At 49.0% G+C, this 23,926-nt stretch overlaps 1 protein-coding gene across 1 annotated transcript; it reads left to right on the forward strand.

The window, feature by feature from the left end:
- Positions 1 to 21,753: 21,753 nt before the first annotated feature.
- Positions 21,754 to 23,493, forward strand: Gsc (goosecoid homeobox). Its single transcript, XM_048431491.3, has 3 exons — positions 21,754 to 22,108; positions 22,584 to 22,843; positions 23,174 to 23,493. Exons 1-3 carry the CDS (start codon positions 21,754 to 21,756, stop codon positions 23,327 to 23,329), a joined length of 771 nt encoding a protein of 256 aa, XP_048287448.1. The 3' UTR covers positions 23,330 to 23,493.
- The last annotated feature ends 433 nt before the right edge of the window (positions 23,494 to 23,926 follow it).

A 23,926-nucleotide genomic window follows, 5' to 3' on the forward strand; every position in this document is an offset into this window, starting at 1 on the left:
TTGGAACTCAATGCCACCTGCCAATTGTCAGCTAAATGTAATCAGCGTAAAAGAGAAAATTGGGGAGAAGAGACCCAACAGAGGAGGCTAGTTAGTGAGAGGAAGGAATGAAAGTCACAGCAGGTATCCCAAGGAAGGAGGGAGCAGAATGTGACCAGCCGCAACCACCTCCTCTCAGGAACACAGTGGACTTGTAACACCCAGGCGAGAGTTGTGACCCCCAAAGGTGACTGGAACCAGAGGCCCAGACTTGCTCCTGTGGCTGCCATTGGCTTAGACTGACAGCTGGGAGTCAGTTCAGGTTCTTATCTCAAACAGGAACCAAATTATGGATGCAGAATAAGTAATGCTGTCTCGGGGCCTAGCCCACCACTGATAAAATCTGCCTTTGTGTGGAAAACTTTTCACTTATCTGTTAACCCCAGTAATTATCTAGATGATAGTAACAAGACTGGAAGGAAAATTTTATATTACATTTTATTTACTTACTTGTGTGTGTTCATGCATCCGTGTTATGGCACGGATATGGGGGCCAGAGGACAGCTTTGGGGAATTTGTCTTCTCCTTCCACCACATGGGTCTGAGACTGGAACTCAGGATGGTCATCCACTGAGTCATCTCCCTGGCCCCAAATTAGAATTTCATTCTCACTTACAAAACAGTTTGGCTTATGCCAAGTGTCTACCCATAGCTTCCTCAGGTCTGCTCTCTTCAACCTGGAGTGCTAATGGTTCCGCACTGCCCCAAGCCTCAAATCTCAAAGCACGTGGGACTGACCTATGCCTTTCTCTTTTCCCTTCTCCTTTCCTTGCCTTTCAGAATAACCCAGGGCCTTGTACATGCCAGGCTAGGCAAATTCTCCATGCTACTTTTCTTTCTTTCTTTCTTTCTTTCTTTCTTTCTTTCTTTCTTTCTTTCTTTCTTTCTTTCTTTCGTCCTTCCTTCCTCCCTTCCTTCCTCCCCTTCCTCTCTCTTCCTTACCCTCCGTTCTTCTCACCCTCCTTCCTTCTCTTCCTCCCCCAAACCTCTCTTCCCGCTGGGGACTGAGCCTTGCTCTTGTACGTTCGGATTAAGCAGTCTACCACAGAGCTGCACACCCAGAGAACAAGAGTTCTTAATTTTGTTGGTTTTCATTTTGTTAGTTGTTTGATATTTTGAGATTCTAGCCCAGACTGGCCTGAACTTGTGATCCTCCTGCTTCAGCCTTCTGTGTGCTAGGATGACAGGCCCGACCGACCCCATCACTACATCTGGCCAGTTCTTAATCTCACCATAATTGTATTTAACAATCTTATCTTCCACAGGCTGGCTTTATTTAGACAATACTTAACTTATCGAAGGCTACACAAATCCTCCTTTTAAAACACTAAAGCTGAGCCTTTCATTTACATATTTTCTTATCTAAGGTTTAGATGTGATAAAAAAAAAAAAAAGGACAAGGACCCAAGTTCATTTCCTCTGTAGATAAGCAGAAGCCAGAGAACACCACCTACAGACCCAGCCCAGCCCTCCTCCAGCAGCTTGGAAGGTTTGGGGATCCCTGTTGTCCCTGGGTTCCTAACTGGGCTTTGGATTCCCCATCCCTGGTCAGCTCCCTGTGCCAAGAGCATTACACCACAATTCAGTCAGTTCTAGAGCAAACTCCCACACCATCTGGGCACATTGCCCCACTTCATGCCTCTTCAGGGATGTCCTGGATGTTCTTGGGCCTTTGTTCCTTTTACATAACTTTTAAGGTCAGCTTGTCCAGCCTTCTTGAAAATTTCAGTTGGAATTTTGATTGAAATTCCTTTATGTCTACAGCTCAATTTCGAGACAGATGTGTGAGGTTGCCGGCGTTGAATAGTTTTTCTCTAACATATAATTTTCTTCACAAAAGTCTTCAATGTTTAAAAACATAATTATCCCCAGGTGCCTTTTATCTTCTTTTGCTGTTATAAATAGTGTCACCTTGGAAATTACATTTCCATCCATTCGTTACTGATGAATAAAAATTATGATTTTTTTTATTATTGATGTTTTATCTAAAATATACTTTAGTGAATGCTCATTAATTGTAATAATTTGTAGACTCTTGATTTCTTTCATATATGTATGTATATATATATATATATATATATATTAAACATTTATTTTATTTTTTAAAGTGTGTGTGTGTGTGTCTGTGTCTGCCTATGGGTATGTATGTGGATATGAATGAAGGTGCCCGAGGAGGCCAGACCCCCAGAGCTAGAGCTACAGGAAGTGATGTTAACTGCGGAGCCATTTTTCCAGCCCCTCGATCTTGTTGTTTCTGGACGGGGTCTCCTGTAGCTCCAGTTGGCCTCAGAGTCATTATTTCCACAGCACTGACCTTGAACTTGTGAATCTCTCTCTGGCCTCTACCACCCAAGTGAGAGTTGCTTGCAGAGAAGATGTCATTGTAGAAAAGCAGGGGTTCATGTTTTAGTTGGGGGTGGGGACAACAGACACAAAGGGCCGGAGACAGGAATGGAATGGTCTAGAGTTGTCCGAGGAACTGGGTAAATCTTTCTCTTCAGATCTTTCACAGCCGGGGTCCTCCTTTGCTAACTCCATTGTCCAGCACTTGGGTCTTTATCTGGGAAGTTCATCCTGAGAGCCACACCCAGTTCTTTACTGGCTTACCCTACAGGGCTGGCTTCCAGGAATCTGGTCTCTGGAAGGCAGAGCTGGGCCAAGCACTGCTGCTGTAATTGCTACACTCAGGGGTCTGAGGCAGGGGAATAAAGAACTGCAGGTATACTGGGCTGCAGGGTGGGAGCCAGGCCAGTCTGGGCCTACAAAGGGAGACTACAGGGGAGGTGGGGAGAGAAAGAGGAAGGGAGAAGAGGGGAGGGGAGAACAGGAAAAGAATAAAGATACAACTTCTTATTCAGGCTCTTCCTGCCCCAGCTAAGAACGATAGCAAGTTCAGGGCAGGGTGCCAAGACCCTTTCTCTCCAACCAACCCCTTAGCATCTTTCACTAAGGACAGTTTATCCCTACTCAAAGGTCTCTTTGCCCTCTTATGAAGGCCTTTGGCCCTTTTCTGGGGAGTTGATATAAATAAGCCTAAACTCCAGTTGTCTCCTTTCTGGGCTCCGCCTTCTGTTTTTAGCCACACTCCACATTCCTCAAACCCAGCCTGGGTTCAAGTCTGACCTAGTGCCCAGACGCTCCAGGGCCCTTTCTGACATGCCAGCTCATGCGTTAGCCCTTCTCACAGCGGCCACCTGCTTCTTTCCACTCAATCAGTTCATGAAGTAACGGAGCTGGAGTGGAATCCGGAGCTTGCTTATGGTAGGCAAGCGCTCCATCACCGAGGCTCTGTGCCCTCTTTACCCTTCCATGTGTCAGAAGCTGCTCCATGCCAATGCACCCAGAAGGGAACTTTGTCTTCTCCCTGCCTGATCCCTTGGTCTGTTGTGCATTTTACCCCCTCTCTGCCTCGCCCTGTTTTTTCTGGCAGCCCCTCTTCTGCTGTTGTGTTTACTTCTAAGTCCCCTTTCTGGTCTCCCACATCTCCAGTTTCCAGCCTAGCTCACGTCCTGGCTCTTCATGCTGGGCTCTCCCATTCCCTCCAAAGGTTCCTGATAGGGCATCCATATAGCCAGTGCCTGCAGTGAGAAAGGAGTAGGTGACTCCTTTCTCACGGAGTACCAACCGTGGCCCTTGGTACTCCAAGAATGGTTCATCTTTGAGCTGGGACCCATCACAGTCCCGAGTGATTTCCGCTCCTGCATCTTTGGCCATCACTTTTCATGAGCTCAGCACTGTCTGAACTTGTTCTGTCCTTGCGGATCGTAGCGCAGTCGTCCTGGCAGCTGCGGGGAGGGCTCACTGCTTGCCAAGGGCTCCGCTTGGAGTGTAGCCAGCAATCCTCCTGCAGTGGATGAATGACCAGTGAATAAACAGAGATCCCATAAAGCACTTTACACAGCGTGCGACCTTTAATCATTCTTCCAAACAGCCCTGAGAGCCCAGCTTGTGGCTCAGGAAACATGAATGCGTGAGCAGCTCGGCGATTCACCTCAAGTGATGAGAAGCCGTGAACGGTGGGCCTGAGAGTCAGACCTACAACTGTTGTGTTTCCTTATCCAGGGCTGTGCTGTCCTTTGTGGTGGCCACTAGCCGAAGGTGGCTCCTGAGGACCTGACATGCAGCTAGTTCAAATGCAGATGTGCTGTCAAAGGTAAACATGCCCAGATGTTAGAGTATTTCTCTGCTCAAAAGCATGGAGAAAGCAGGGCGTGTGCAGGTTTGAAATTCCAGTGCTCAAGAGGCTGAGGCGGGAGTTCGAGGTCAGCCTGAGCGATGTAGCAAGATCTTATATAAAACAAAGCAAAACAGAAACACATAAAATCAACCAATGACAACAAAAGCAAAGAAACCATACTAATGATTTTCACTATGAATTATATTTTGATATTTTTTTTTTTTACTTTTCATGTCATTTTATTAGTATTACTATTTGGTTAGTGTTTCATTTGGAGAAAGTGTCACACTTGAAATGTTCCTAGGGCTGCCAGAACAACTTCAGGGTCTCATGTAGCCCAGGTTGGCCTTGAGTTCCTGATTCTCCAGCCTCATATTCCCAGTGTCACCACACTCAACTCTGGTCAGCTAAACAACAGGAATCTGTTGTCTGGTTGTTCCAGGGACCACAAATCCAAAGTCAAGATGCCTCTAAGGTTAGTTCTTTTCCTTTCATTGATTTTTTAGTTTCTAAGACAGTGTCTGTCTTATTCTGTAGCCCAGGCTGGCCTGGAACTTCCTATGTAGTCTTGGTTGCCTCCAGTTTGTGACCTCTCTGCCCCGTCTTCATGTGCTGAGGAGGTGAGGAACAGGATCCCATCACCGAGCTCAGGGCCAGCTTCTTCTGAGCTGCAGTGTCCATCCCAACCTTAGGCTTCCCCAGGCTTGTTGATCACGTCTCCTTCAGATACTCCAATGTTCCACCCGGCTCCCAGCACCCCAACTCCTTTTTCTCTGCCCTTTCTTCTTCATTCTTTTATTCCTTCCTCCTTCCTCTCCTTTCCTTTTTTCTTTTCTTATTTAATTAGTTTATTTATTAAAAATTTCCACCTCTTCCCTGCCTCCCTTTTCCCTCCCCCTCCCCACCTCCCTCTCCCTCTCTAGTCTTAAGAGCAGTAGGGTTCCCTGCCCCATGGGAAGTCCAAGATCCTCCCCTCTCCATACAGGTCTATAAAGATGAGCATCCAAACAAACCAGGCTCCCACAAAGTCAGTTCATGCAGTAGAATAAAAACCCAGTGCCATTGTCCTTGACTTCTCAATCAGCCTTCATTGCCAGCCATGTTCAGAGTGTCCATTTTGATCACATGCTCCATCAGTCCCAGTCCAGGTGGCCTTGGTGAACTCCCAGTAGATCAGTCCCACCGTCTCAGTGGGTGGACACACCCCTCATGATCCTGACTTCTTTGCTCACGTTCTCCCTCCTTCTGCTCCTCATTTGGACCTAGGGAACTAAGTCCAGTGCTCCAATGTGGGTCTCTGTCTCTATCTCCATCCATCGCCAGATGAAGGTTCTATGGTGATATGCAAGATATTCATCAGTATGGCTATGGGACAAGGCCAGTTCAGGCACCCTCTCCTCTGCTGCTCAAGGAACAATCTGGGAACCTCTCCTTGGACCTGGGAACCCCTCTAGAATCAAGTCTCTTGCAAACCCTAAAATGGCTTCCTTAATTAAGATATTTTCCTTTTTTTTCTTTAGAAAACATTTTTAGGTTATTTTATTTGTATGAGTGTTGTGTCGGCTAGCATGTGAAAAGGCCTAACAGCATCAGTGCCGCCAATGACAGGCTGCAGACTAGTAATACTGGGAGTGGACCTCACCCTTACCGCAACCAGGAAAAACCACAGACTGTACCCTGCAGGGGACCAATCAGAATTGAGACAAACAAATACTAAATGCTCCAGAACATTAAGGATAGCTTACATAACTTGTATGTAGGTTGCTGGTTTCCTTATAGCAATGTCAGTACCAATCCCTGTTTGACAAGACTTCTGTTAGATTACTCCTGCCCAATCAAGAGTGCAATCGCCATCTGCATCCAGAATTCCCCTACTCCCATCCCTATATGTTCCACAAGCATGCAGTGCCCACAGAGGTCAGAAGAAGGCACTGGATCCTCTGGAATTGGAGTTACAGAGGGTTGGGAGCCACCACTTGGTGCCGGATTGCAACAAGTGATCTTCAGCAGGCAGCCAGTTCTCCAGCGTGGCCCCACCCTCTCTTTTTATGTTCATCAACGGCAAGCATCTCATAGCATCTGTATATATTTGCACATGTTCAGTCACATAACAATAACACTACTGGTGTAATGATACTGTAGGCTGTGGGCTGTGAAACCCAAGGGCTAGCCCAGGCTGAGAGGCAGAGCCTAGGAGTAGAGGACCAGGTCTACCAGAAATCCCAGCCATCCCCAGCTCTAGTTTCCCTATGGATCCATAGAGGTGAGTGACTCCTGAGATCTCCCAGGACTCCCACACTGGGGCCCTTGCATCCCACTGTGCAGCCCAGCACTGTGCTGGCTACAGGATTCCTTCCAGAGCACCATTTTACTATAGTTCACTAGCTAGTGCTGCCAGCTTGGGTGTGCCTGCTGTGGAGGCATCAGGGGCCTTTTCTATAACTCACAGCCAGATTGCACCAGGGCAGAAGCGTAGGGATGCTTCTCTGCTGTCCCATTCCAGGCTTTCCACTCCATGTCTTAGCTATAGGATTACCCATCTAGAAGGCTAGAGTAGCCTTGAGCCATTTCCCAAGCCTTGCTGACATGGGGCACCCTGGAAAACTACAGTAATAATCTGGCCTGAGGTTGTCCTAAGGATTAGATAGGACCAGTACAGAGATCATGCCATAAATGGTATCTATTGCTAGCTATCTCCCATTTGCCACTAAGAGTCAGATTTTTGGTGTAAGAACAACATAGAAATCTTAGTTTGGAGAGGTCAAATGTATCCTCAGTTAGAACTGAGGGCATCAGGACAAACTTATGGAATATATTATGTTTAAAACGTATCGGGAGTCTGGGATGCAGCTCAGTTAGTAGAATGCTTGTCCGGTGTGGTTACATCTCTAGGTTTGATCTCCCACACCATTTAACTGGTCACCTCCCATACCACGTAACTGGTCACAGTGGTGCATCCTGTAATCCCAGCACTCTGGAGGAGTGAAGCTAGCCTGGACTACAAGGCTAACCTGGACTACATAGTGAGACCTCCCCGTACACACCTCTAAAAATCAATCACAATAAAATGGAGCAGAGACAGGAGGAACAGGAGTCTGAGTTCATCCTTAGCCACATAGCAAGCTGGAGACCATCCTGGACTCCATGAGACCCAGATTTTCACACGTGTGCTGTGCATGTAAACACACACACACACACACACACACACACACACACCATAATAGAATAAATTTAAGGGCTAGAGAGTTGGCTTAGTTAGTTGGTTAAGAGCACTTGCTGCTCTTCCAGAAGTCCTGGGTTTGATTTCCTGCACCCATATGAGATTTCACAACCATCTGTACCTCCCGTTCCAGGAGATCAGATGCCTTCTCCTGTTCTTCTTCGGCATCAAACACACACGTGGTACATACACACACATGCCGGCAAATCGCGGACACATGAAATAGAATGAGTTAATCTGTGTGGCTGACCTTGGATTTGAGAGAGCCTCTCTCCTCAGTCTCCCCAGTGCTAGGACTCCTGGTCTGAGTCACACCCGCCCCCCCTAACAAAAGCTTTTCACTATTGAGAACTTTCTCGAGGGTACGCCCCAGGAGGACAGGAATTGTTTCCCCATTGCCCACTATTTACCCAGAATGCAGCACAGTGCCTGACACCCAGGAGGGAAAAAAAACGATAACTGTGTAACACACTGTGGGTGTGAACTCAAAACAGTAACTGTGTGAACGCACTATGGATGTGAACTCAAAGCCTCAACTTTAAGCCAGCTAGGTGGGCAGAGGCTGGAGCTCAGGAGTAGGACACTTATCCAAGTGTGAGGCTGGGCTACAGTCCCCAGTTCTCTCAAAGAAAACAAAGCAGACAAAGCAAAACAAAAACCCTAGGACGCCAGGAAACGCCAGCGTTGTGGAGGCTGAGGCAGGAGGCCCAAGAGCTCCGGCCAGGACTGGGGAGGTGACCCATCAGGAAAGACAGTTATCGCACAAGTCTGGTGACCCAAGTTTGATTCCCAGAACACATGTAAAGGGAGAAGGGGATAACTGACTCCCCAAAACTGCCCTTTCACTTGCACATATGTGCTCCCCCAAATTAATACTAATAAAATATTCTAATTAAAAAAAGAAAAAGAGTTCCATGCCAGCCCGACTTCATTGCAAACAAACCAAAAACACCACAAGAGAACGGAGGAAGTCCCTTGGTTATTATTTTAACTCTGTACAAATGCGTGCTTGCTGGGTTTCCTGACCATCTGCTGTGGCTGGACACCTACAAGGCAGCAGGCATTGTTAGCCGGTACTAGCGGACAATAAAAGCAAGCACAGGTCCAACTCCACTCATGGACACCCTTTGCACCTCACAAGAGCAGTGAGTGCCAGAGAGCCAAGACTGGATCCCCACTGCAAAGATAAGACATTGCCACTTGCCTCCTCCGGCCAGGGTTGCAACCTGATCCAGCCTTAAGCCTTTAAACCCCTAATGTGTCCAGTGGGGAAGCCCCTCCTCCACACAGTCCAGCTGCTGTCTGGGAACCCAGGGGAGTGAGCCATTAGCAAGTGGGACTCATTTCCAAGGACCTGTTTGCCAGTGATGAGGTGTGAGCTGAGGAAATGAGGGCCAGGCAGGTGAGCCCCTCCGCCCAAGTTATTTGTTTGACCTTGGCGCTATTTTCCCCTTCTGCCCCGCCTGTGAGGAGAAAGGAAGGCATTTCATCTTTGAAGGTGCGTTTCAAGCTCAGATGCATACTTAATTTCACGTCACAAGTAGAACACAAAAGGCTTTGAATAAAGGTAAAATACTAAGACAAAGGAGGATGGAGTCCCTTTGAAAGAGCCCTGGTCCCAGCCAGTCCTAGCAAGCAGTGGCCACTACCATGACTCCGGCCACCTGAAGTCCTTCCAGATCTTTCCTTCCTCTTGTTATCCAGACCATTTCTCAAATAAGACCCAGAGCACATACCATGGGTCAAGCCCTGCTCAAGATGCTTCCAAATGCCAGTTTGTGGTCGCTAGCCCGTACGTCATAGGACTGTGAGCTTGTGCCCTACAGAGCACATGCACAAACCGGTAGGTGCTCAGAATCACACTGCTAGAGTGCGGTTGTCCCTCAACCACAGGTCTTGGAGATCTTTCTGGGTTACTACATATAACCCATGTAGCCAGAGAAGCTAGGAACAGACGGGACGAACACTTGCTTAGATACACGAGGGGTCCACCCACTCTCCTGGGACTCAGCTGATGGGTGAACAATTGCCTTATATATTTATAAATGCACTTAGCTTGTTTCTTTTTTCTTTTTCCTTTGAGATAGTTTCCCTATGTAAACCAGACTGGACTTCATCTAGATAGCCTTCTGCCTCAACCTTCCAAGTTTGGGGATAATAGGTAGGCATACCACACCTAATATCCATTAAAATGTGCTAAACTGTATGTGTGTACGGTTGAATCCTAATCCTTAGCTCTCTAGTCTAAGAATAACAGGAGTTGCATCAGAACAGGCTGGAGGCAGAATTGTCAGTGGGGGATGGGAGGCATGAGTGGGGAGGTCTGCAATTAGGACTGAGGTAAGGGCAGGCTGAGGATTGACCTCTGCCTCGGAAAGGGGCCCAGCTTTTCCAGAGGACTCCACCCACCTTCCTTGGTTCCTCAACTGTTAGACAGGACACTGCAAGCTACCTGGGTCTAGATCAGAGCCGGGTTAGAACGTTTTTTGGAAGGGCACAATCCCCAGGGCTATCAGAAAGTTGAGCAAAGAATGTGTCAGAGTCATGGCTTCCAACACTAAGACCCCAGTGACTACTGGATTCTGGGTTCTGAGTTCCTTAGTCCCATCCATAAAGCAGTCACCCCTCCCCAAGTTCCACCCCAACCCGGTGCTGTGACCCTCCCTCAGTCAACAAAGGCGGGAGAGAATGCCATTCCCCAGGGAAGTGGTCTTTTTCTTGGAAATTGGAGATGGGAGCTGAATCTTTGTCATGCAGACAGTCCAGGGAGCCTGGGGACCCAGGTCCTCCATTTCTCTTTGAAGAATTTTGAGCTGGATGAGAGCAAGTCAATACCTCGGCATTTGGGAGGCTGAAGCAGGAGGATGACTGTGAGTTCAAGATTCAGCTGGGCTATATAGTTCCTGGAGAGCCTAAAAAAGCAAAACAAAAATGTTACCTACCCATCCCCAGCACTTGGGAGGTAGAGGTAGGCAGAGCACCGTGTTCTAAGCCAACCTGTCAGGGCTTCATAGAAAGACCATGTTTTAAAATACATAAACAAAACCAGCACAGTCAGGCACTTGGGAGGTGGTACAGGAGGACCAGGAGTTCAAGCGCATCCTTGAATACATAGTCAGTTTGAGGTCAGATCAGAGTACACAAGACCCTGTCTCAATAAGCCAAACCAAACCAAAATTAAAACTGTCTGCAGGAGACCTGGGGGCCTTCATGGTGAAAATCTATAATTGTTACACATTTTATGCTTGTGAAAACTCCTGCAGTTGGGCAGGGAGACAGTTCTGTTGGTAGAGCGCTTGTCTTACAGGCATGAGCTCCATCTCAAGACTCCATGTAATTTGGTACACACTCAGCACTACTGGTAGAGATAGGCAGCTCCCAGGGGCTGTCTGGCTGTTCAGCCTATCCTACAAGACAAGTTCCAGACTCTGTCTCAAGAAACAAGGTAGATGGCACCTTAGAGGGATAGTGGAGGTTGCCCTCTGGCCTTCACGTGTGTGTGTGTGTGTGTGTGTGTGTGTGTGTGTGTGCGCGCGCACACGCACATATACAACCCCCCATACACATACACACAGCTACTGAAGTCAGCTAAGCTGTGGTGTGTGCCGAGGCAGGAGGATCATGAGTCCTAGACCAGTCTGGGGTTCACAGCAAGGCCCTATATAAACTAATGAACAAAAATCTGCAGCCATTTAAAGCATTTACCATGCATAGGTGCCTGGCATGGGTGAACGGCTATGCCCAGCAGTGGGTTTCACATCACATCTCCCAGAAGGAAAAGTGAGACTCAATGAGCTTCAAATAGCACTCTAGCTCGTAGAGCTGGGGAGGATCCAAACGGGAAGTCTGTCTGGGAGCTAGCCCCTAAGGACACAGCTCAGGTGGCTAGCCCAGGCTGCCCCACAGTGCAGATGAAAATGTCTGGCACAGCCCCACACTGCTCTGTCTCTCACTAGACAGACTACTAGATCCACTACTGAGGTCGTTCTGGTTGGGCCACATCACCTGATCCCTCCCTGACTTGTTTGGTTTGTTTGGAGGAATGGATTATGGTCAGCATGGTCTGGGCCCCATACAGGTACAGGAACTGCCACTCACAAGAGGTGTCCCTGCTGAGGTCTCGACGCCTCCTAGACTTGGGCCTTCCGCTGTTTAATGGTCAGTAGTCCCCCCTGGGCCACCAGGACAACACAGACCATTTCTGTCCATGGACGATCCCACCAGATGATGATGGCCTGCCATCTCCCAACACCCATGGCTTTGGTGCACTGGCAGCTTCTAAGCCATGAAGATTCACAGTCTGTTTTCCTGGGCTCCCCTGTGCCCTAGATGGGGAAAGGAAGCCACCGAGGGTGACACTGCTCAGCAGGGCTCAGAGGTCCCTGAGAGTCCCTGCTTCGGGACTCTCCCCAGGACTATGGGTCCGCAGGTGACAGGTGGTCAATTTGTATAGGTGTGGCTGAAGAAAACTCACAGCTCAGCCCTCCCTGCAGGGCTATCCACCTCTGTGTTCTCTGATTTAGTGACTTTAGCAGCCCTGGAAGGAGGGGACTTCTGGGCTCTTCCCCTTTTAACTGCTTCAGTGGAACACTCACTCTGTCTCTTAACACTTCCCTGCTAAGTGGTCTTTGGCCTGGAGCTGGGGTGGAGATCTAGCAGCAAAGAGGAAGAGGAGGAGTGTGTGTGTGTGTGTGTGTTTGTGTGTGTGAATGTAGACCAGGCCTTGAACTGAGAGATCCATCTGCTTCTGCCTCCAGAGTATTGGCTACCACCACCTGGCTAAAAGCATTCTTTTCTTAGGCCAAGAGTAACTTAGCGTGTTCAGGGCTGTGGTCAACTAGTCTGGACATGAAATGGAATTGGACCAGGGTCTCATTATGTGTCCCCTGGTTGGCCGGGAACTCACTGTGTAAACCAGGCTGACCTCAAGCTCTGCCTGCCTCGGCCTCCCAAGTGCTGGGATTAAAGATGTGTAGCACTATGCCCAGCTTCATAGACCTTCTTCCTGTGGTTCTATCAAGTTCCTGTGGTTCTATCAAGAAAAGTCTGGATGGCTACCCCTAGATCTGCTGAGGTGTGGATGACAAGGACCACACCATTCTCCTCACAGGAGGCTGAGTTGGAGAGAAGAGAGCCTGGGAAGGTTGAGAGTCTGGGTAGCACAAAGCAAGTGCCTTCATGTGGTCACAGTCCTAGTGGGGAAAAGGGGGCACAAGGAAAGAAATAAAAGGTCACTGGGTACCAGGAATGAAAGGTCTTGCTTGTTCTATCATGGAATGGGCATTTGGTTGTTTTATAGGCGTGAGTGTGGGGTAGAGGCAGAACCAGAAAGAGGGTTCAGTGGTTGAGAGCATTTGCTGCTCTTGGAGAGAACCCAGGTTCTGTTCCTGTCACCCACATGGCATGATGGCTCACAAGTATCTACAGGTCTAAGTCCAGGGGATCTGATGCCCCCTTTTGGTCTCTGTGGGCACCGAGCATGAATATGGTGCACATACATATGCAGGCCAAGCATTCACACACATAAAAAAATTAAACCAAAAAGCAACAACAACGTTGTGTGTTGGTGGCAAGAGATTGGTTTTGGGAGCCAAGGAGAACTGAGTTCAAATCTGGATTTCAGCTGGCCAACTGCTGGCAGGGAACAATCCCTTTGTCGTGATGCCTCCCCCTGTAGCATCAGAAAGCAATGGGGCCCACCTCCCAGACTGTGGAAATCCTCTGAAGAATGGCCCGTACCGTTTTCAAGCCCTTTCAGGCCAGAGTGTCAGGACTCAGAGCCAAGTCCACGCATTCCATTTTGTAGAACTGGATGGGTCGTGTGCACTGATTTAGACATGGTCTCAAGCTTAACCGCAATGCTAGCTAGCTGTTGCAGCTTGGCCCTTCAGCATGCAGACGCTGGGTCTCACTCAGAGCCTGAACCACTAAAAAGGCAATTTGTTATGAGGGTGGGAGACTCGGTCAGCCCCGACAGAGATGGGCGGAGTGAGGTTTCACAGTGACTCCAGGTTTGCAAGCGAGAAATCTTCAATAAAGAGTTTCCCTGAAATACGAAGTGGTACCCATTCGCCACACGTATTCAATATCCATGTTTCATCGGAAGTGCCCAGTGTGTCTGCCAAGCAGGGCGCTTTGAACAGCGGCTCATTTCTGCTGCCCCTCCACTCAGTGGAAGCTCTTGAGCAGCGAACCAGTGATTTTTACAAATTATTTCAAGCCAAACGTTCACTCGATCACCCTAGTTTAGCTTGGAAAGCTGCTTTCTGAGGGTTTGGGAAAGAAAGAAAAAGAAAAAAAATAATAAAATAAAAAAGAATGGCCATGGCTTTAGTCAGAATGTGGACTAGAATGATCAAAAACGTATGTTCCCCTCTAGGAGCGGACTGCAGAGGCTTTCGGATACCCGTTCGTCCAGAATTCTAAAGTTTCAGAGCAAGCACTGCCATCGGCTGCACATGGATGTATCTTGACGTCACTATTTCACTTGCAAATATTATATGGACCTACCAGGCAGAGCCGAAAATAACTGCACCTAGGAAGCTTCCGAGAGGAATAAAATGTTCTTTGGTGACTTTGTTTAAAAAGGTAGTCATTCCTAGTGTCTTCTAGATAGGGTGGTTCTTTTTGGTCAAACTGTCACATGTTTGGGACCGTATGCCGAGTCCCCTAAGACTTCACTTGATGAACTTTCTCTCCTGATTCATAAGTTACCCACAACCCCATGGCACAGGAGATGGACCTTCGTGGCTTTAAGTCCAGGAACCTCTGGCTTACCAAAAGAATCTTACACAAAGTGAATATAACTTCACAGTCATTGAAACCTTCATCCCTGACCCTCCAGAGTTGGTAAATACCAGCCCCCAAACAAGAAAACAACCATAAACTCCTAAAAGGAAGTCACCAGGGAATTCAGGCTCAGACAGACTGGCCTAAGAAAGTCCACTATGGAACTGTACAAAAGAAGCAGTAAGGTGCATGTGCGTGTGTGTGTGTGCGTGTGTGTGTGTGTGTGTGTGTGTGCACGCGCGTGCTTGCACACGTACTTGCGCATGTGTGTGTGTGTTTCTAAAATTGTTGATTCTTTGGCTAAGAGTGAAACAAATGAGAGGTGAGGCTGTCTCTGAGTTTTTCTCCTCTTTTATCATAAGGCACAGGTGAGGGGAAGTGGCCCAATGTCCAGGCAGCCTGGAAAATAGTCCAGCCTCTTTTGTAGTGGCAAAGTCAAGGCAAGGCTAGGGTTGAGGCCCAGCCTAAGAGCCTGTGATGGTAGAACAGAAGCTGTGACTGGTCCTGGCTGTGAAAGGACCTATGACCTCTGCAATGTCCTGCTCCTGAATGCTTGGCTTCTTTAGGAAGTAGACAGGCATCCAAGGGTCCATCAATGCCCTTTGAAATTCCCGTCAAGGGAAGTCTAGCATCTCTTGCACATCATGACCCAAAGTGATGCTGGCATCTCCTTTCCTGGTGAAACACACTCAGTTTTTTGGCTTCCTCATTCTGATGTTGAAAAAGTATCAGTAACATTATTTTCTGTAAACCAAATCTCAAGATGGAAAGATAGGGCGAGGGTTGTAGCTTAGTGGGCACTGTGCTGGCCAAACATGAAAGAAGTCCGAGATAGATAAATCTCCAGCTCTGCCTAAACCCAGGGTGGTGGCAAACATATTTAAAAAAATTAGGAGATGGAAATAAGAGGATTAGACACTTAAGTTCTTCTGGCTTCGTAGTGAGTTTGAGGCCTGCCTTGGCTAGGTGAGATCTTATCTCAAAGAAGAGAGCAAGAAAATGAACGTCAAAGCGAGTGAGCCTTTCAGCAATCTAGTTTTGAAAATACTAAACAGGGCAGCAACACTACCCATATCTTCGCTAACACTGCATCTCTAGACATGGAAGGCACCCAAATACATGAAAATGATTGTTTTCAGTTTTATTTCACGATATTCTTGAAAAAAGGAAAGAAGAAAGCAAAAAAGAAAGAAGGAAAGAAAGAAAAGAAAAGAAAAAGAAAGAAAGAGAAAGTCAATCTCACAAAGTATTCTTCAAGTATTAGGTGTCTGTTCTCTTACCCAACATACATACTTCCCCAAATAACTGATCCCAAACAAATTTTAGGGGCTGACACTCTCCAAGTCGAGCAGCTCAAAGTTACAGAACTATTCCATTAGTAGGTCAATAGTTTTTCTGAGAACTTTTCAATGACAGCTAATAGAAGAAAAAAATGTGTGTGTGTGTGTGTGTGTTTTTTTTTGTTGCTGTTGTTTTTTAACCTTCATTCATTTGAAAATAGTTGGATAGGTTAGACAGAGTCGAGTGTAGCATGCTTAGAAAAATCAGTCAGGATAAAAACAGCCTTGAACTTCTTTTTATGTCCTAAAATGTGTCCTTTGCTTTCCGGGTTGTTGGATTGGAATGCAATGCCTAAGAACGGTAAAGGAACCACCCCCATCTTCCCTGGCCAAGTAGTTTTTCTTAATTAGATTCGTGCCAGCAAGGTCTTTTCAGAGAGGGGGCTCGGTTTCCTCAGGCAGCCCACCATGCACAAAGAAACTGCTCTTCCCTTCCTCTGAACGTCTCTGCTTCCCCAGTACTTATGAAATTCTACCGAAGGGCAGTGTCACCCCGAAAACGCACAAGACAAGTTTGCTACATAGAAAAATGCAAGCGAGACCAAGAGCAGAGCCCATGAAGGAAGTCAACCTTAGTTCCCTCGCAGGCTCTGCCGAACTGTTCTCTCTCCCTCTTCCTGGTTAGAGCGGAATCCACATTCCAAGCTTCGGTTTCGACCAAGAGATACATTAGTAACAAATGAGTTTGTGTAGACCCCGTGGTTCAAAAACCAGGAAGGGCTCTGCGCTGTACCCTAAGGGGACTTCGCAGCTTCCACTAACAGCCTCCACCCTCAGATGTGTCATTTTGTATCCCGAGATTAGTGCCCTGGAAGATTCTCTTCCCAGCTTGATTTCTGCATTTTAACAGGTTCTGTGACATTGGAGCCATTTAGCTGGTAAGGTCCTGAAATGATACCTAGATTCTTTTTAACATTCATTTTTGTGTTGGACTGACTGGCTCTGCCCTAAGACAAGCATTTAATAACACACCAGTCATTCCTGAACCCCGCTTAAGTGTCCCCTCCGATGGGCTGACTTAAAGAAGAGTGACAGAAATGTTCTTTAATAACTATGGTTTATCCACGTCTTTCAGATAGTAAGTGGCGTGTTCTCACCTCATCTGCAGCTTTTAATCGCAAATGGACAATACTTTTGAAATATCTTCCTTTCTTTGCTTTATTTTTTTCCCCTCCCCAAGGCTGCCAGTTGAAAGTTGAAATCCAGCAAGAACGTAATGGTAGGTGCCAGCATTCTGAATTACAGGGTGACTGCCTGAGCTGATCCGAAAAAGCAAGTGTCTTTTTTATACCGCATAAAAGGCTGAAATGTTTACATATCAAAAGGCTATAGGCCAATTTCTGTCAAAATTACACATGAAGTTAAGCAGTACAAGCAATTTATTTAAACACTAGTCATTGTAGAAGAATTCAAAACCATATGCTCTTTTAGCAGTTTTTCACAAACGCATCTGACCCATGACTTGGCTAGACATACAAGCTTCATAATTTACTCTAAATTTCAAATCCCCTTGACGTTTAAATAAAAGATCTTCATTAATGAGGTTTACATGAATGAAAACGTTAGAAGCTGATATGGGTTAGCTAGGGGCTTCGGGAAGGTCTGTGCCGGCTGCTCTCATTTTCAAATGACTGACTTTGCTAATCATTTCAAGAGAAAGTTTCTTTGAGAACAAATTATCCTCATTTGCATTCTGTGATTTTCGAAAGCTATGGTGCAGTCACTTTGAAACAAACTTTGGTAAATAACTCAGCTGAAAGCCGATTTCTGCAACCCGGGAAGTCCACGCTATTTTCTCTTTCTGAGGCCTTGGGAAACACGTCATTTCGGGGGGGGGGGGACGCCCCTTGCTCTCCCAGGATTAAGTGGCCCTGTCCTAACACTTTGATTAGTTGCCGCTTTTATTGTGAACTTGCAACGCTTCTAACAAAAATCAGCTAGTAAATATCTTAGACTCGCAAGCCAGCCGCAGACCCCACATTTTGCTGGTGGTGCCCTGCAGTTGGGTGGTTCCAAGCTTCTCTCTCAACTGCAGGGTCCCAATAATCTTGGGAGGAAGATCACTTGGAGCTCTGTGAGACGTCTTCCAAGGAGTAGTAGAAACAGGGAACTGGATTTGGGACACTGATTTTTTTTTTTTTAAAGACAAAAAGCAAACAGCAAAACCAATTGGCTTGGTGAAACTGTAGGAGGTCTCTGCTAACCTCTGGCTTCAGTGGGATTCTTCTATTTTTATTCCTGCATCCCCATACCCTTTTCACACAACTCGGAAACTCCTGCCTAAACCATGTACCTAAAAACCCCCTCTAAAATGCCCAATTATAAATTGCCCCATGAGTAGGAAAGAAAGTGAGTGTTAAGAAATAAATCCTGTCGGGGTGGTTAGTGACCCATGCCTTTAAACCCAGCACTGTGGGGCAGAGGCAGGAGGATCCCTGAGGTCAGCCTTGTCTACAGAGTGAATTCTAGGACAGTCAGGACAACACAGAGAAACCCTGTCTCAATAAATAAATAAACAAATAAATAAATTTAAAAAATAACATCTTGAGGATTTGGGGCCTAGGACCCGTTTTTTTCCAGGGGGGACCTATGAGACTGGGGTGTAAGGATAGTGGGGAGACAGCCCGCTGAGAAGATATCCAGATGCGCACTCCAAACTTGGGCGCTATGTTTTAAATCAGAAAAGCAATTTAACCTACACAGTGCATCAATTCGGAGATAACGGTGGCGCAAGAGCGGTCTTTGATAGATGCCTAACAGCAAATACACCTTATGAATGTGGAATCCACTGATCCTTTCTTTAATATCTTAAAAATGAGGGCTATTACTGGGGTGAGTGACTACTCAACAAACACATTTTCATAGACTTCTGTGTGGTGATTGCTTTGTGTGAAATCGTGTTTGGGTGATAATAGAGAAAATCAACAGCGTGTTTACTTATTTCTCACCGAAGCCTCGCTGGCTGCCTCCGGACGCGCTGGTCCTCCCATGCTGAGCCGGGCGTGCGGGGCGACAAACAATCGCTTAGCAACTGGAGGGGGGGGGGGACAATTTGCGTGCCTCGCATTTGTTATTTCAATTGCGCCCGGCTACTCAGGACAAAATTGTTTCCAGTGCGTTGGGGACACTTTATGGTTTCCACAGAGAAAGCACAGCAAGGGAGCTGGGCCCCTGACTTCCTTCACAGTCTGCCTCCCCGCGGACAAAGTAGAACAACCTTGGGCTGGGGGGGACAATTGTGCCAGGGAGGCTTTGCCACGGGTGAGCTCTCCTGGAGCGCAGCGGTTAAGCCGGTGCAGTTGTGTGGTTCGGGTCCGTGAGTTCCCTTCTGGGAAAGTCGTGTCTTCGAGGAAAGAGCTAAGAGACTTTTCTTTATCTTGAACCCAATTGAACAGACTTTGGTTTTGGCTTTGGGCAGGGGTGGGGGCGGTACACTCCTTTGTCCCAATGAAAAGAACAGAAACAATCCTCATTAAATCCTATGGTTTTAAGGGATTTAATTAATGTAGGATTTGGTTACATTATTTAAAATCCCGAGGTTTTCAAAGGAGGGATAGTTTGCCAGGTGGCAATGTTAGGTCTTGAGCTCTGACACCCTGGACTCCAGGTGAAGCGCTTTTTCCCTCTAAGGTCCCTGCTATAGCTAGAGGGCTGCAGGGAATCAAGCAACGCAGCGAAATCCGAGACTCGCTAAAACTGATCATTAAGTATCAAGCTAAGAAGACACGAAGGGATGGGTGTGGGTTGCCTTAATCTTCCAAACTCTCCGCGGGGCTCTTTCAGATCGGTGGATGAATACCTGTCGGGTCTGTGTCTGAGTCTCCTTTCAGAAATTGCAGGGGTCCAGGAATCTACCCCAGGTGTCCTACGGCCCTCCTGTCTCCGCCTGGCACCCCTGCAAAGGTCCTTAGAGAACTGACTGCGCACGCGCCTTACCCACTCGCAACCACCAACACAAACGCAGAGAAGTCACCGCCGCCGAAGCGGCAGCCTCTCATTCTTGTCCATCAGTTTACCACCCTTTAGAATTAATTGATCGTGGTTGACGAGCAAGCGGCCCGTGGTGTCTTGGAACCTGGCGACTCTAAAGTCCCCGTAAATGGAAAGTTCACCTTCTAGGTAGGCTTGGCCTTTCTGAAGGAGGGTCACACTCCTGAGAGACTTTTATTGTTTCTTTTGAAAACAAAACCAAAACTTATCCACCCCCAAATTGAAGCCTGTTTCTCTACAGTCCTATAAAACTCTCCCCACCACCACATCCAGTTTGCGAAAGTAAGCAGAGTCAAGTGTCTCAGGCCATGCACTGGTGGGCTGAAGGGAGTCGAGGTCCACTGAGGAGGCCTAGGAGGAGCAGCGCACTCTTCTAGCTCTGGGTGGCAGCTCTCCCGCAGTTTGTGTTCTGCCTCCAGGCTGGACCAAACTTACCGCTCCGGTCCTCTAACCCAGAAAGAGCAATTTACAACAGGGGTCTCCCTCGGTGCCGGGGGGGGGGGGGACTTAGCATTTATTGTACGACTTTAGACAGCTTTGAGGCCATCTCGGGCTGATCAGTGTAGAGAGGGAGAGAAATCTCCACAAAATGGATAGGACCTCCTGGCGGTCCTCCACTCTGGCCTTAGTCAGAGGATGGCCCGCGCGAAGGCGCGACTATGGCCCGCTCTGCGATTCCGGGATAGGCACTCAGCCCACGCGACTTCGGGCCTCTGCTTTCGTTCTGCGCAGACGGTCGCCTACCTTCCCGAAGCTCGCCCAGCCTCCTGCGCGCGGAGCTGGCTGGCTGCGCCTCCCGCAGCCTGGCCGTGCCTCACGGAGAATCCCGCAAATCATCGCGGCCGCCCGCGGTGGCCCGACTTTCGTCCAGGCCGCTGGGGTCCCACTGAGGCCAGCGCGGGCCTGGAAGGATAACTAGAGGCCTTTAGGAGAGCTAGTTCATTGACGAGAGGAAGTGCCACTCAATACGCTGAGGAAGAAGACAGGCAGTGCCCGTAGCGCCTATCTGAATTAAAAAAAAACCCCAAACGATTTTGGAGGATCACATCCCTTTCCCCCAGAATAATAATAAAAAAAGGTACAGAACCTACCGGCACCCACGCGGGAAGCCTCTGGAAGCATCGCTTCAGAGCGCTCCTCTCGGTGGCGAATTTTAAACAGTGGTTGAATTCGGTCTTCAACAGATGTGTTGGGAGATAGGGAGCGTCAGGACAATTTTCAGACCCAAAATGACCGCAAAAAAGGAATGCAACTTTTACGAAGCCCGACACGTTTCTTCTTTCGTCATTTTTGCTCCGAGAAAATTTGGCTTTCGCAAAAACAAAAGATTTTGAGGAGACAGGAAAAAAAAACAGTGAAATTAGTTAGCGAGTTCACGGGGGTGGGAAGGGGGGCTTGGCGGCGAGAGGAGCGGTGGAATTTTCAGTCTTACTTGAGGACACTCTCATTTTCTAAAAGCAAATAAACTTCGAAAGAGAGTAAAAAGTAGTCCTAAAGTAAAATTAGCCACAATGATTTTGAGCTACAAGCAGAGGAAATCGCACCCCATAATAGAGAGAAAAGGGTCGGGGCGGAGAGGTCGGTGGCGGAGCTGTTAACGGCGGCGGGACAATAGTATTAATAAGATTAACCTGGGCAATTAGGCCGCCCGCCCAGCTAGGCCGGGGCCGAGCCGGGGCTGCCGAATGGAAAAGATTAGGTTAATTTCATTAATTCTCAATCCACAATCTCTTTTTCAGGCCCTGTAGCCCCCCTCCTCTTGGCATCTCTCCCCCTCCCCGGCAAGCGCCCCCACCACCCCCGCGCGCGCTCTCCCATTCCACACCACCCAAAGGAAAAGAAAAGGACCAAATCTGGTTCTGTTTGTCATCTGCATATTACCAGGAACTAAATCCAGGATGACGTCGACTCAGTATAAAACCAACAAGAGGTTGAGTTGGTCGGAGCTGCGTTCTACCCGCGGGTTGAGTTCAGCTAGGCGGCGGCGAGGGGAGGAGAGGGCGGGAGGAGGGAGCGCGGACGCAGGGGGCGGGGAGGGGCGCGAGTTGCGCGCTCGCCCGCGCACTCTTTCGGTTTGCTTGCCCGCGGGAGGAGAGAGTGGGACAACCCCCACCCCCCACCCCAAACAACACCACTTGGAGTCTTCTTCTTCCTCGGCGCGTCCCCGCCGCCCCCCGGTCCCGGCGCGGGGCTCGGGGATGCCCGCCAGCATGTTCAGCATCGACAACATCCTGGCCACCCGGCCGCGCTGCAAGGACTCGGTGCTCCCGGTGGCGCCTAGCGCCGCGGCTCCGGTGGTCTTTCCGGCTCTGCACGGGGACTCGCTTTATGGCGCGGGCGGTGGCACCTCTTCGGACTACGGCGCCTTCTACCCGCGTCCTGTGGCCCCTGGAGGCGCGGGCCTTTCGGCCGCGGTCGGAGGCTCCCGCCTAGGCTACAACAGCTACTTCTACGGGCAGCTGCACGTGCAGGCGGCGCCCGTGGGCCCGGCCTGCTGCGGGGCTGTGCCGCCGCTGGGCGCCCAGCAGTGCTCCTGCGTCCCGACACCCCCAGGTAGGGTCGCGATCGCGTGCTGGCCTTCCCCACCGCGGTAGTAGGTAGCTGCCGCGACGTGCTGCGCTGCTGGCTTTATTCACCTGGCACCAACTTTCTTCCTTTGCGAGCTTTCCCCTCTCTTCCATTTATTTATTATTATTATTTTTTGGTCAGTGGGTACGGGATTTTGCATATGTCTGAAGCAGATTTTAAGCTAGAGTTAAAGAAACCAAGCCACTTGAAGTCTCATGGAGATTCCACGCGCGCGCGGCAATTGGGGGCTCGGGGAGACAATTCTAAAGTGCCTGGTCTGGCTTTGGATGTGTGCGGGCGGACGCTCCTTCTACATACGATCATCCCTAGTCTCCTCGCCCCCAAAGATCTAGAGCCCCTTGTAGACCTATTCTATTTTTAAGTGAGAGAGAGCAGCGAGAGGGTTGGCGTACGGTGCAGAGAGAGGATGACTGACCCGGCCTCCCTTCCTCTCTCGCAGGCTACGAGGGCCCCGGCTCTGTGCTGGTGTCCCCGGTGCCGCACCAGATGCTTCCCTACATGAACGTGGGCACGCTGTCGCGCACTGAGCTGCAGCTGCTCAACCAACTGCACTGTCGGCGGAAGCGGCGGCACCGCACCATCTTCACCGACGAGCAGCTCGAAGCCCTGGAGAACCTCTTCCAGGAGACGAAGTACCCAGATGTGGGCACTCGGGAGCAGCTGGCCCGGAAAGTGCACCTTCGGGAGGAGAAGGTGGAGGTGGGCAAAGGGCCTAGTGGTGGGTGGGAAGGTCTAGCGGTCCTTCCTTGCATGCGGGGTTTGCTCAGTTCTCTGTGGGGCTGCGGCCACTCTAAGAGCATCCCGGAGGCGGCGACCTGGAGGCTGCTGGAAGGCGCTTTAGGCCCAGGAAGTGGAGTGGAAATGCGGAAGGGTCGCGGGTGTTCTCCCCCTCCTTTTGTTGGTATTAGGCACAGCGATTGCTTGCAATTTTATGTGGCCAGGCTATCCTCTGGCCACGCGGAGGTGGCCTGGCGTTGGTGGGAAGCGAACCTTTGGTCACCACCGTTTTGTTGCTCCCTTGCGCAACAGGTCTGGTTTAAGAACCGCCGAGCCAAATGGAGACGGCAGAAGCGTTCCTCTTCGGAGGAGTCGGAAAACGCCGAGAAGTGGAACAAGGCGTCCTCGAAAGCTTCGCCCGAGAAGAGGGAAGAGGAAGGTAAAAGCGATTTGGACTCGGACAGCTGACGGCCGCGGGCCGGCCGGGGCGCTTGCCTGACGCAAGGACTTGCACAGACAGACGATGCTACTTGCACATGCCCTGCCTTGTGGGAGGGGGTCGAGAAAGCAACGAGGAGCTAGCTGTAAATAATGTACAGGCCCGGGACCGCCGGGGACGGGTGTGGGGGAACTGCAGCCCCGCCGTCCCGGGCTGCCTTCGTGAGCCGTGTTCCCCACCGTAGTATTTATAGTTAAGTTAACGGTGACAATACAATAAAGTGATGGCGATGTAGACAAGCCATGTTGTATTTCGTACTCTAATGCCTCCCGTAGAGGCCTAGAAGAAAAGAAATCTGTTTAGTTGCAACGTGAAAGACAATTTAAAACGCAGCGAATTGGGGGCGGGAGGGTCGGAATTGGTCGCATTGGGTATCAGGGTTCTTCGGGAAGGGGTGCGGAGTGGCAAGTCCAGGTTTCTAAAGCTTCACCTCTTCCATCATTCTTTCCTTTCTTGAAATTTTCTCAGCGTCCCCTCCCAACCACTCACTCTGGGACCTTCGCTTTCGAACCCCCCCACACCGCCCCCGCGACCTAAGGCCAATGACAATCGAATTCCGGTACAAA

Source organism: Myodes glareolus, chromosome 11, assembly GCF_982192425.1.
Source record: "Myodes glareolus chromosome 11, mMyoGla1.1, whole genome shotgun sequence".
NCBI lineage: Eukaryota > Metazoa > Chordata > Mammalia > Rodentia > Cricetidae > Myodes > Myodes glareolus.